We start from the raw sequence: 13,443 nt of genomic DNA on the forward strand, positions 1-13,443 counted from the left end.
GTACACTTAGACCCCCACCCCCCGGGTTCAGGGATTGTCATTTCCTCTTCACATAGATGGCCTCCTTGACTCCCCATTCAAACCAGTGTTCCTCCCTACCAAGGATGTTCTCATCCTCCTCCTGGCCACTGGCCTGTAGATGGTGCAGACTGTGTAGATGGTGTAGACTGTGTAGATGGTGCAGACTGTGTAGATGGTGCAGACTGTGTAGATGGTGCAGACTGTGTAGATGGTGCAGACTGTGTAGATGGTGCAGACTGTGTAGATGGTGCAGACTGTGTAGATGGTGTAGACTGTGGACTCCTGGCCTGACGTGTTGGCTCTCCTGTGTTGTGCCATCCTCTTGGCCAGCGTGTGTTTAGTTTCCCCAAAGTACAAGTCACAGCAATCCTCCTGGCACTTAACAGTGCACACTATATTGCTTTATTTTTGCCGGGGGACCCGATCCTTGGGGTGGACCAACTTCTGGCGCAGCGTGTTTTGGGGTTTGAAAGCAACACACCTAACCAGGGCCTGTGTAAGATGAGACGCGTATTGTCAAAACACCGCATCTCAGTTGCTTTCAAACCCCAAAAGATGCGGTGTCAGAAGTTGGTCCACCCCAAGGATCAGGTCCCCCTGGCACAAACCCAGGAAACCCTATTTCCCCTCGGGGATGAATAAAGTAGTCTGATTCTGATTCTGAGTCTGAAACAGAGCCATACAGTGTACGCTGTGGATTGCTGCGACTTGTACACTGGGTGAAATGCTGGCCAAGAGGATGGCACAACGCAGGAGCGCTGACACGTCGGGCCAGGACTCCACAGTCTACAGGCCAGTGGCCACGCGTTCAGGGATGAGGATGTGCACATCCTTGATAGGGAGGAACGCTGGTTTGAACAGGGGAGTCATTTTGTTAAGAGGGAACGACCGTCCCTGAACCCGGAGGGGAGGGGGGGGGGCTAAGAGTACATCTGTCACCATCTGACAATGCTGTGATTGCAAACACTCTGTAATCCTCTGCCAATAGTACACACGGCCATCGAAACTCCAGCTCGTGGTCACGCCCATATTTGACTATGAAACCCCCTTCATTTCAAAACCGGAGAGATGTTTGCGTGAGGGTAACCAAATCCATCCTTCGGATCAGCGACCTCCTAGCGCTCACTGTCCTGCAGGGGCTTTGAGTCCCAGGTGTAGGTGTTGCTCCCGCTTGAGGACTTCAAGCCAGTGAAAGAAAGCTTCATCCTCGCCTCTGTTCTCTCAGTCCTGCAGGCCAGTGTGCTTTTCACATGTTCTCTGAGATGTAGTAGTAGACAGGTGGGTCCATGCGGTTGTTGAGACTGGCCAGACACAGGGTAACGACGTGGAAGCCTTCGCTGTTGTTCACCTCTCCATCCAACGGACGGTAATAGTGAACCAAGATCATATGGGGGTGAAGCACACCAAAAACAGTGACGATTGGGACCACTGCCTTTTGGCGATGGAGGCACCTCTTGGGTCTCCTCAGTGATTTGAGTCTGAGGATGTAGGCCATGGGCGGCACGCTGGTGCAGCAGTTAGCATGGTCACCTCACAGCAAGAAGGTCCTGGGTTCCAGCCCCGGGGTTGTCCTACCTTGGGGGTCGTCCCGGGTCGTCCTCTGTGTGGAGTTTGCATGTTCACCCCGTGTCTGCGTGGGTTTCCTCCGGGGGCTCCGGTTTCCTCCCACAGTCTAAAGACATGTAGGTCAGGTGAAGTGAGTAAATGAGTACTAAATTGTCCGTAGATGTGAATGTGTGTGTGTCGGCCCTGTGATGGACTGGCGGCCTGTCCAGGGTGTCTCCTGGCCTGCCACCCAATGACTGCTGGGATGGGCTCCAGCATCCCATGACCCTGAGCAGGATAGGCCGTTTGGGTAATGGATGGATGGATGGATGTAGGCCACAGTGCACACTATGGTGGGGACAACAAATCCCCAAACTCCCATTGTCAGGAAATAGCATGCTGCTGTCTCCTTCTGGTGGAACCTGCTGAATCATGGCAGGCGGAAGTGTCAAGGTTTGTCACCTTGACTGTGTGATCATGTAGAGGGGTTTTGTGCTGAGCCAGACAGCCACCCAGACTGTGACGGAGATAGAAATGGCCCCTGTCCCTCCTCTGTTGGGAAAATGGATGGGCAATGGTCCAGTAACGCTGAACATTTACACAGACACTTATATTATAAGACTAGAAGAGCCCCGCTACAATGTAGCGGTTTGGTTATCCACCCGTCTAAATCTCCCTCCTCTTCATCCTGTCAGCTAACCGCCTTCCCCCTGCCCCTAAACCCCCCCCCCACTCCAACTCCCTCCCCCCAAATGCTCAGAATCATCTGAAATGCCGAGAAAAGTGGTTTTTAGCCATTTTTAGAAAATGCATATTTTGCATAATTATGCATAGTTATTTTAATTTTCTGCTATTTTTCTGGTCCTCTCTGGAACAATACCTACCACCTCCAAAAAACATTAGGATCATAAGTGCATTTTTGCAAAAATGCATATATTTTGCATAATGCCAAAACATTTCTAAGTCCCAGAAATTTTTTTTTATATATAGGTGAAAAAATCAACGATGCTCAGAATCATCTGAAATGCCGAGAAAAGTGGTTTTTTAGCCATTTTTAGAAAAATGCGTATTTTGCATATGTATGCATAATTATGCATAATTTTATTTTTCTGGGATTTTTCCCCTTACTCTCTGAGACAATACCTACCACCTCCACAAAGAATTAGGATCATAAGTGTTTTAGTTTTCGGTCCCGCTATCTACACTAACACCACACACACACACACACACATTACGAAAATATGGGAGTTGATGATGGCGAGGTACATATTGCCATAGAAGAAGCCCAGTAGGACTTTGCACATAACCTCTCCATAGAGCCAGTTGTTGCCGTTAAAGTGGGAGGCAATTTTAGAGCCGTCCAAATGACGAAGAGCAAAGCAGGCAGAGCCTGATTGGCCGTGCAGATGGATGCAGGGTTCTTCATCATGGTTCTGAAGAGAAATACCCACAGGGCCGTGGCATTGGAAGGAAGCCCCACAGCAAACATGCTGACGTAGATCAGCGGTGGCTCTCCCTGTGCCATGTGCCACCGATACATCCCTCCTCTTTGGCTGAAGGCGTGCTAATCAGTGAAAACACCTGGCGTGGAGTCCGGCTGGAAGGAAAACCCGTATACACACGGCTCTCCATGGCACATGGTCAGCCACCTCTGATGGAGACGATTGGGCGGAATATGGTGGTAAGATGACTCTCCGGGGGGCGGCACGCTGGCGCAGTGGTTAGCGCGGTCGCCTCACAGCAAGAAGGTCCTGGGTTCGAGCCCAGGGTTAGTCCAACCTTGGGGGTCGTCCCGGGTCGTCCTCTGTGTGGAGTTTGCACGTTCTCCCCGTGTCTGCGTGGGTTTCCTCCCACAGTCCAAAGACATGTACTAGGTCAGGTGACTCGGCCGTGTGTGTGGGGGGGGTGTGGTGTGGGGTGGGGGGGCCCTTTGATGGACTGGCGGCCTGTCCAGGGTGTCTCCCCACCTGCCGCCCAGTGACTGCTGGGATAGACTCCAGCATCCCTGCTACCCTGAGTAGGATAAGCGGTTTGGATAATGGATGGATGGATGGATGGATGGATGGATGGATGGATGGATGGATGGATGGATGGATGGATGGATGGATGGATGGACGGACGGACGGATGGATGGATGCATGACTGTCCAGGACATTTCTGGCTGCGAAGGAGAGTGATACCCCATCTTCTGCCTCTGTGCCAAAGAAGTCTGAATTCTGACATCAGAAAGGGGTTAAAAAATAGTAAACTATATCTATTCATCGAGTGTAATGCAAGTAACCTATTGTTTTAGTCATAACCTGTGACTAAATGTCGCTTTGAATCAACGTTAACTTCTTCTGCATACTTTGAGTTGTTTGCTCTGTTTGCGCAGTGATTTGTGTCAAAACCCGAGTTTGAGTTTTGGATTGTAGGACGAATGAAGCGTGCCAAGACCTGCGGCTAAATCTACAGCTCACGTTATTTTACGAAACAAGTCAAAGGTAGAGACATGCGACTTTCGAAGCTCCGAATTTAGACCTCGTTAAATCACAACACTTTCATTTTCTTGGTTCAAGCGCAAACTGGAAACCTGCGTGACGTCACGCCGCCAGGTGCGCATGCGTCCCGCAAACTGGCGAGAGTTCCTTGTTCACCAAGTCGGAACGTACACACTTAGTGAAACCCCGACGCTAATTGCTGACGCCTGGGATTTCACGGGAATACCACGCAAACGCGGTGTCATGGGCAAAAGCTCACGCTTATTTATATTTAAACAAAGACCTGATGCTGTACAAAACACACGAATGTGTTTAATTGCAACTGGAATTTGATCTGGATCTTTCAACAACAAAAAAGCCGCCTGGTTTATGGTAATCTGTCTGCCAGTAAGAGAGATACCTGGAATATTACTTTCAAGAATTAAGGTGGACAGGAGTTGGGCAGCAAGCAAGAATAAATAAGGAGAGACCGGGCAGCCTTGGCGAACTCCTCGAGACAATTAACAATGGATTTGTTAAAGTAAATAAAACTTGCTGACGTCTGGGCAGACCTTCAGTAAATTAGTCCAAGTGTGGATGTCTTGCGAGCATTTTTACTGTTTTAATAAACAAGGGTAGACGCTTGCAAAGGCTGTGATTGGTTGTTAAGTACATTACATTTTGTTTGTCTTTTGTACGCATTTCTATCAAAGAAGAGGGGTCCGTCCTCTGCTTATTATTATTATTATTATTATTATTATTTCTGTGATTTCTCCTACTTTGTTCCTAAAAGCCCCCCGTGGACATTTCTCTCATCCCAGTCGAGGGTCTAAGTGCAGATGATGCAATTTATTGCATCGAACTGTTCCTCACCGTGTGAATGAGGCTGTAACTGTAATTTAGGGCCAATCAATAAACTTGGTTTGTGTGTCGGGCATCAAAGGCACTGCCACAGAAAACACGTAAAAGCAAAATAGGTAAAATGGCACGTCTGTAACATTGGTTGCACTACCATATTTCGCCAGTAGGCGGCAGCGCAAAACAATCGCCCCACACCTCAATTTAACTGACACGTCGGGTGCCTGGCTTGTTGACATCTTTCAAACAGCACCATAAAACCGCACAAAAACACCATACCCCCCCCCCCCCCACAGGTATAAAGTATAAAGGTGGTGTTAGAAACTTTATTTAAAACGACTTTGCTTGAGATTATCAGGCAAACAACTGTGCAGATGATACAAGATTCGATGCAAGATAAGAGCCGATAAACGGCCTCCAGCATGAATGTTCACTCATTCGAGCTCGTTTGTGTAAACTTTCGGAGGCATGACCATGAATAAAGTATTTCTGGTGTAATTCTGACAAGGACTGGGAAGACTGAACATTGGATCTCTTCACCGGCTTCGCTGATTCACTGAGCCAGCTGCTTCCTACAACTGTTTTCACCAGGGATGCAACATCCCACATATGATCTGCCGTCCTGGTATCTGCTGTTAATGTTGTTGTTACTGTTTTGGGAGCGAAGGAAGGGCGGAGCAAAGCCACGAGGGTCAGAATCAGAACCAGAACTAGAACCAGAATCATATTTATTGACCATGTAGGTTTGCACATACATGGAATTTGTCTCTGGTTTCGTGGCTCTCTCAGCGTACTTAACATGGCATAGCAACACAACAGTCTTCAGATATATACACAAGGGCTGACTACACAGAGGGGAAATAAGGGTGATAAAGTGCAATGGTGCAGAGAACATATCAGAGATGCTGAAAGCATCCCTGTCGTGGCTTTTCCCGTGCCTGGAGCATTCAAAGGGGAACCAGAAGTCATTGAAACCCTGCCCCCCCCCCTCTCTCTCCTAAATGAGCCACGAGCCCCCTATCTTTCTCACCCAAGCCCCCATTAGCCTCCAAGGTTATGGCTATTACTATCCAGCGCAGCAGGGAACCTCTGTAGTCCTCCGAGCACACTTGGTTATTCCTGGTGTTTACATTCTGGCTGTTGGGATCCAAGCCAGTGCTGCCATTTTGTGTCCACTGGTTACTAAAATTAGGAACGTGTCCTCTACCGTGCTCTACTTAAAGCCCTCGGGACTACCTTGCGATTTGGGGATATTCAAATAAACTTGACTCGACTGCCGTAGCCTAGCTCTTTCTGACCTCTCCCTCCTCCTCTCCCTCTTCTCCACGGTTCACTGTCATCTCCATGGTAACCACTGGGAGGTTGGAGAGACTGCCTGCCAGTTGGTCACTGCTTGTTTCTATGGAAACCTGTAGTGCTCTGCCCAGATGCTAGCCTGCATCAGTATCAGGCACTACCTGACTGTAGTGCATCCATTCCATGAAAGCCTCCCACAGAGATCGCTCTACTTGGACCAGTTTGGTTGCTTGGGGGGGGGGGGGTTGGGGCTGCTGTGGTACCTGACCTCCTAGTCCAGCAGAGCTGTCAGCTCGCTCAGCCGGGACTGACCACCCGCCATGATGTCGTACCTCTGGACTACAGCTGCCATAATGCCCTGCTCTATTATGCCAGCGTCACACAGGTCCAAGACCAGCCTGCTATGTTTTCAAACGTAACACAGTTTTTGACCTGTAGATGTCAACAAACTCGTTAAAATGCTCCAGGGTTTGGTTACTACTTAAATAACCTGGGTCCCCATGATAGAAAACACATGATTCGTTTTTGCCCCCAAGTTCTTTGTGACCCAAGGGTCCAAATCGAGCACGGAAGTGTCCCATTGGGAGGTCCGGATGAAAAAAAGTCATAGTCCCATGTGCTGCTTAGACGCCCAGTGATGCTGGGATAGGCTCCTGCATCACTGCCACCCTGAGAGCAGGACAAGTGGTTTGGACAATGGATGGCTGGATGGATTTTCCCTTTGGGATAAAGATGATGCGTGGAAGTATCTCATTATGGCACAGAACTGCTGTGGCTGAAGAAACACACACACACACACACACACAGACACACACACACACACACACACACACACACACACACACACACACACACACACACACACACACACACACACACACACACACACACAAAGCACCACACAAAATGACTTTTACTGAATCCCAGTTCAGCACAATTACTTCTATACAGTCACCGCTAAACCATCTGCAGTTACTGTGCTGGGCTGATGACCTCGAGGCCTTTAGTCTCGGCTATAGTCTCCTGGTACTTTATTACGCCAATAAAACAAAACAAACCCCCCTGCCGTTTCGTTAAACGGCAGGGGGATTAGAACGACCGGGATTTCACCCCTACCTAAAACGACCATGGGCGGTCAAAATGACCGCCGGCTTTTAAACTCTATATTCTGTCGAGATAAATACCCAGCTGAGGTATTAATGCATTGCATGTGTTAGCATGTCTGTTAGGAAACTACTGACGCCAAAATTAACATTTCAACAACTTTAATACTATTTTCAAACCATTTAAACTTCAGAGACATGGTCGACCGTGAACAGCAAAATTGAAACAGTGAAAATATGACCCGAAAACAAAACAGAAAACACATGTTGCTAATCTAACAAACGTAACAAGGCCTATAAAACGTGAAAACGTAAGTAAAAGAACTGGACGTTTTAAAGGAAATGACGCGACCAACACACGTCATAAATAGCGACGTGATGGGCACGATGACGCTCATATTACGTGCGGTCATTTTGACCGCTCATGGTCGTTTTAGGTAGATCTTATCATACCTTTTTGTGTGTAGTTGATCTAAAACTCATTTTAATGCAAATATATGCAATTTTAGGAGCATTCGGGGAGCGGCATGTTCTGTATCTTTTCTCCACCAAAGTTGTGAAACTTTGAAAATCCGAAACGGTCAAAATGACCTCCTTGGTCGCTCTTGTTTAATCAAGGTCCTGGATCCGCAAGACGCTTTGTTTGTTGTGATCCTGTGCATGGCCTGGGAGCAGGAAAAAAAATACAAATATTTTCTCTCTGAGTTTCGAAACAAAATAATTTGAACTCTTTACTAAACAGCCATCCACAATTTCCAAACAAACATCTGAGACTGAACAATTGCCATCGATTCTAATTTCCGACAGATGGGCCGTAACAACTTCACTAGCAGACTCGAGCAGAAATACTTTGATTTTTATTTTCTCGTGTCAAGCACGCATGGACATTTTGTATAACCCGGTAACCTTTACACCTTTATCTTAAAGACAGTGTGAGATGAAAATGTACGTTTTATATCTTCTCTGCTCATGTCGCCAAGTCATATTATGCTTCCTTTCTACAATTTGTGTCGCCAAGTCCACGTGGGCAGGCGAGTGACGTCACAGAAGGTTTTGCACCATGCAATCAAATCCTGAAGAGAGCTGGCGATGGATGGGCTGGGAGAGCCTGGTCTGCTGCGCCCGGTGGGCCCAGGGACCACGGCCCTGCCTGGAGCTGCGCCCGAGGAGGAAACACCGAGGACGGTCTGACAGGACGAGGAAGCGGGGCAGGCTAAGCTAACTGCTAGCCCATGCAGACCGGCAGTTCCCACAGTCATCCTGGCTGGCGTTCATTCCCTTGGACAGTGGATTTTATATGTATGTATGTATGTATGTATGTATGTATGTATGTATGTATGTATGTATGAATGTATGTATGAATGTATGTATGTATGTATGTATGTATGTATGTATGTATGTATGTATGTATGTATGTATGAATGTATGTATGAATGTATGTATGTATGTATGTATGTATGTATGTATGTATGTATGTATGTATGTATGAATGAATGAATGTATGTATGTATGTATGTATGTATGTATGTATGTATGTATGTATGTATGTATGTATGTATGTATGAATGTATGAATGTATTTATTTATTTAGTGGGATATGTTTGTGTTTTGTAGTTTTTGTAGTTTAAATATGTGTTCTTGTAGTTCGGATGTGTTTTCTGTGTTGCACCGCTGTGGGCTGGGGGAAACGATATTTCGTTTCATTTCATGGGATGAAATGCCAAACAAATGTTCCTGATTCCTGGAGGATGAACCCCCCCCCCCTCCATTCTCCTCCCAGGCCTAATATCCTGTTTCGCTTGAAAACGGGCCACATGACAGAAGCAAGATAAACTGTCTTAAAACACGTGCGCTGTATGCATGAACAGCAGCAGCAGCAGCAGCGCAGTCTCGAGCTCTGCACAGGTTATTAAAGCCGACCTGTGCTGAGCCTGTTTGCGCCCTCTGCTGGCGCACATGGGAAGTGCTAAATCATACATCAGACAAAGCTCAGTTTGCCACAACTGTGAGAATTAACTCTTTATTCAATGTGCACAAGCCGAAGAAATTCACCTTTACACTTCACCAGTGGCATCCAGTTTAGTAATTCCTCATCAAAATAATCTCATTAGGTACAGGGGTTTTTACACACACCTTTATCTTTTGTTAAATGGCAGAGTTCCTCAAATATTTAAGTCAAAAGCAACAGTAGCAGCTTTTATTCTTGTTTTGAAGGAAGCTGACATAAACCTGGGGCAATAGGTGAGTAGATCCAGGCTTGTTATGACAGTTAGAAGCTGCAGGTCTCTACAACTGGATGCGACCAGCTCCGCTTGACAACATCTGGTAGTCAGCTGATCACTAGCATGCTCTTTTACAATGATGCAGAAGTCAGCTTGTTAGAATCAGCACGTGTCCACAATAAATCCCACAGTAAAGCCCACAGAAGTATGATACATTCACCTTTGACCCAGAATCACGTGTTTCCCCCACAGAGGTGCAGCAAGGACACGACGACAGAAAAGCACACGCAGCAGACTGCAGCAACACACATGCAAACCTCCTCTTTTGACACAGTGATGGACAGATGTGTGTTTACATGACAGGGTGGTGGACAAATGTATGTTTACATGACGGGGTGGTGGACAGGTGTGTGTTTACATGCAACGGTGGTGGACAGATGTGTGCCTACATGACAGAGTGGTGGACAGATGTGTTTACATGACAGGGTGGTGGACAGATGTGTGTTTAGACGACAGGGTGGTGGACAGATGTGTGTTCAGACGACAGGGTGGTGGACAGATGTGTGTTTACATGACACAGTGGTGGACAGATGTGTGTTTACATGCAACGGTGGTGGACAGATGTGTGTTTAGACTACACGGTGGTGGACAGATGTGTGTTTACATGACACGGTGGTGGACAGGGTAGTGGATGAAGCAGCTGGACAAGCTGACAGTTGAACTGACATACAGTCAGAAACCTCAAGACAATCGAGCAAAGCACTAAATACAACCAGACTCACAACTAGACAGAATGACATGTTCAGTCACACACATATTTAAAAAAATATATCTTCTGTAACGTAACAAACAGGCATATGTTAAAAAGGAACAGGGGGGACATATTGAACCAAATCTGTATTTTGATTTAGCATGAGTAAATTAATGGGAATTAATTGATTAATCAGTAAGTAAATAAATACAATGTAAAACATAAAATCTGTATTTTAGCATGAGTTCATTAATAAGTATTTAAATAAATAAATTGTGAATTAATTGATTAATGATTAAGTAACTAAATAAAATGTAAAATATAAAATCTGTATTTTTACCATGAGTTAGTTAATAAGTATTTAGATAATTAAATAATAGTGAATTAATCGATTAATCAGTAAGTAAATAAATACAATGTAAAACATAAAATCTGTATTTTTAGCATGAGTTAATTAATAAGTATTTAAATAAATAAATAGTGAATTAATTGATTAATGATTAAGTAACTAAATAAAATGTAAAACATAAAATCTGTATTTTTACCATGAGTTAATTAATAATTGATTAAATAACTAAATAGTGAATTTATTTATTGATCATTAAGTAAATGAATAAAATGCAAAATAATAACAATAATAATAATAATGAAATGGCTGAAACAGCATAACTGAGTTTGGACAGGAAAGCAACCTCATGTATTTGCCCTGCAGCTTCACTCGTATGCAGACCAAACAGCAGTATATGCAGTAATGTATCGTTACCAGTATCATAACCAAACATTGTGTTTAAGCAGAACAGAACATGTGAGAGGTTTTTGAAAATAAAAAATACAGCAACTTTTATGCATTTTGCACATCAAAATACTGACATAGTAGCAGCAAACGGAGCATCTTTGAGTAAAGTGGTCGGCGTGGTTTTTAGTTGCACCCCTCCGTGTTGTAAATACAGTCCATAAACTGTACTAGACTCACCGCTGAGAGACGGAGGCCCTGCACTGCGAGATGAAGATCAGCAGATGTACAAATTAATCAGCTTGACTGGCTGTGCATGAAGTCATATGTTCACCAGACAAGAATACACTGCAGCTACCAGACTGTCTGTCTCTCTCTCTGTCTGTCTCTCTGTCTCTCTCTCTCTCACACACACACACACACATGTATGAACAGATGAGGGGGGATAAAAGACAGAGAGGGCAGACAAGCAAAGCCGAAGTGAAGTTTGGAGGAGAGACATGTTCACTGGGACGAGGCACATCATGTGGAAAAGGCCTTTGAGTTTTGGGGGGGATCACTCTTAAGAAGCAGCAGCAAAGTAGCAGGAAATGAAGCGAGTGAAAGGACAAGAATGGGTATGACGCATGGTGAGAAGACCAGGACAGAGAGAAGGATGAGCATACAGCAGGAAGACGTGGGTAGCAGCTCAGAGGTTACATACATCTATAAGTCCTCTTGACAGACATTAGACTGCAATGGAGAACAAAGCCCTTGATGGTGAAGTTAGTGCTGCAGCAGCACCAACCACAGGGTTGACAGAGAGAGAGAGAGCGAGAGAGGGAGAGCGAGAGAGAGACAGCGTGAGAGACAGCGTGAGAGAGAGGGGGAGCGTGAGTGAAAGTGTGAGAGAGAGTGTGAGAGACACGTGACAGCTTTAGTCTCCTCACAACTCATGCGCTACCTTTTGATCTACTTCTGTTTCTTTATTGTTATTGTTTCTTTATTGATCGTTACAATGTTGTGTTGATGTTCATTGTTAGTGTTATTGTGTACTGTCCAAACTGTATTTTGATGCTTTGGCAACATTGTTTTAAAACTTTCATGCCAACAAAGCCCTTTGAATTGAATTGAATTGAATTGAGTGACAGTGTGAGAGAAAGGGTGAGTGTGTCAGAGAGAGTGAGAGTGTGAGAGAGACAGTGTGAGAGAGTGTGAGAGAGACAGTGTGAGAGAGTGAGAGCGAATGTGAGTGTGAGAGTGACAGAGAGTGAGCGGAGTGTGAGAGAGCATGAGTGAGAATGAGAGGAGAGTGATACAGAGAGTGAGCGGAGTGTGAGTGAGAGGAGAGTGAGACAGAGTGAGCGGAGTGTGAGAGAGCATGAGTTAGAGACAGAGAGAGTGAGAGGAGAGTGAGACATAGAGTGAGCGGAGTGAGAGTGAGAGGAGAGTGAGAGGAGAGCGAGACAGAGAGTGAGCAGAGCGTGAGAGAGCGTGAGTGAGAGACAGAGAGAGTGAGAGGAGAGTGAGACATAGAGTGAGCGGAGTGTGAGTGATAGTGAGAGGAGAGTGAGAGGAAAGTGAGACAGAGAGTGAGCGGAGCGTGAGAGAGCGTGAGTGAGAGACAGAGAGAGTGAGAGAGAGGACAGAGTGTGAGAGCAAAAGCAAGAGAGCAAGAGAGAGAAAGAGATTTCTGACAAAAGGTTTCCATCTTAAAAGTGTCTTCCTATAAAAAGCAGGAAGTGTAAACCTGGCTGTATTTAACAGATGTAGCTGATGGTGTGTCTGGTGTACTTATACACCAGAGTCCATGTATTATTACGTCTATTTACTATGACCTGGACATGCTTGGGGTTAGAGCAGGTGCAAAAGGCTTGAACGCCCTCAACCACCGGTGGGAAACTGATCATCAATTACGACGTGGCGGCCAGTGTCTGAGATACAGCGTACTGGCCAACAAGTCGTACAGTTTCGCGAAGAGCTGCATTGATATTCATACGAGAACTGACGGTGAATCAGCGTGAGGAGGATTTAGTGTACGGCTCGGTGGAGGTTCAACCCTTTGGCCGCCTTAATGCATGTTTGTGGGTTACGTGTATGGAAGAGCCCATGGCAAAGGCCGAGCTTCACGTATGCAGAGTCGTGCTACCGCTGATGAACGAGTTATACCAGCGTCGCAAGACATAACGGTACAGGTATTTTTTTATTCAAATTATTGCAAGAATGCCCAGGGTTGCAGCAGTAGTCTAAGGTGTCAGATTGGAATCAGTAAATTCTGTATCTCTATGGCTCCGAGTCAGTACGTTAGCTGCGGTCGTAGTGCTCGTTTACCTGATTTTTACTCAGCAATAACAGCAATCGTTCTCTGGATTTCAAGTTTGTCACTATGGTGCAGGGTACTCAACAAATGATGCAGAAATGGTGACGACAACGCTTATTTATTTCATGGATATCCGAAGGAGCAGATGCCAGGTGG

General features: G+C 45.8%; 1 protein-coding gene and 1 pseudogene across 1 annotated transcript in view; one reads left to right on the forward strand and one right to left on the reverse strand.

Moving 5' to 3' along the window:
* The window catches only part of f2rl1.2 (coagulation factor II (thrombin) receptor-like 1, tandem duplicate 2), a 4,808-nt gene extending 1,717 nt beyond the window's left edge, over nt 1-3,091 (reverse strand). Inside the window, exon 1 of the mRNA XM_056290476.1 lies at nt 2,981-3,091. Within this exon, the coding sequence (XP_056146451.1) occupies nt 2,981-3,091 (111 nt within the window). The remainder of the gene's footprint in view (nt 1-2,980) is intronic.
* Nucleotides 3,092-5,884: 2,793 nt separating this feature from the next.
* Nucleotides 5,885-6,776, forward strand: LOC130121638 (proteinase-activated receptor 3-like; annotated as a pseudogene).
* Nucleotides 6,777-13,443: the final 6,667 nt, after the last annotated feature.

This window comes from Lampris incognitus, chromosome 12 (genome assembly GCF_029633865.1).
Source record: "Lampris incognitus isolate fLamInc1 chromosome 12, fLamInc1.hap2, whole genome shotgun sequence".
In the NCBI taxonomy this organism is placed as follows: Eukaryota; Metazoa; Chordata; class Actinopteri; order Lampriformes; family Lampridae; genus Lampris; species Lampris incognitus.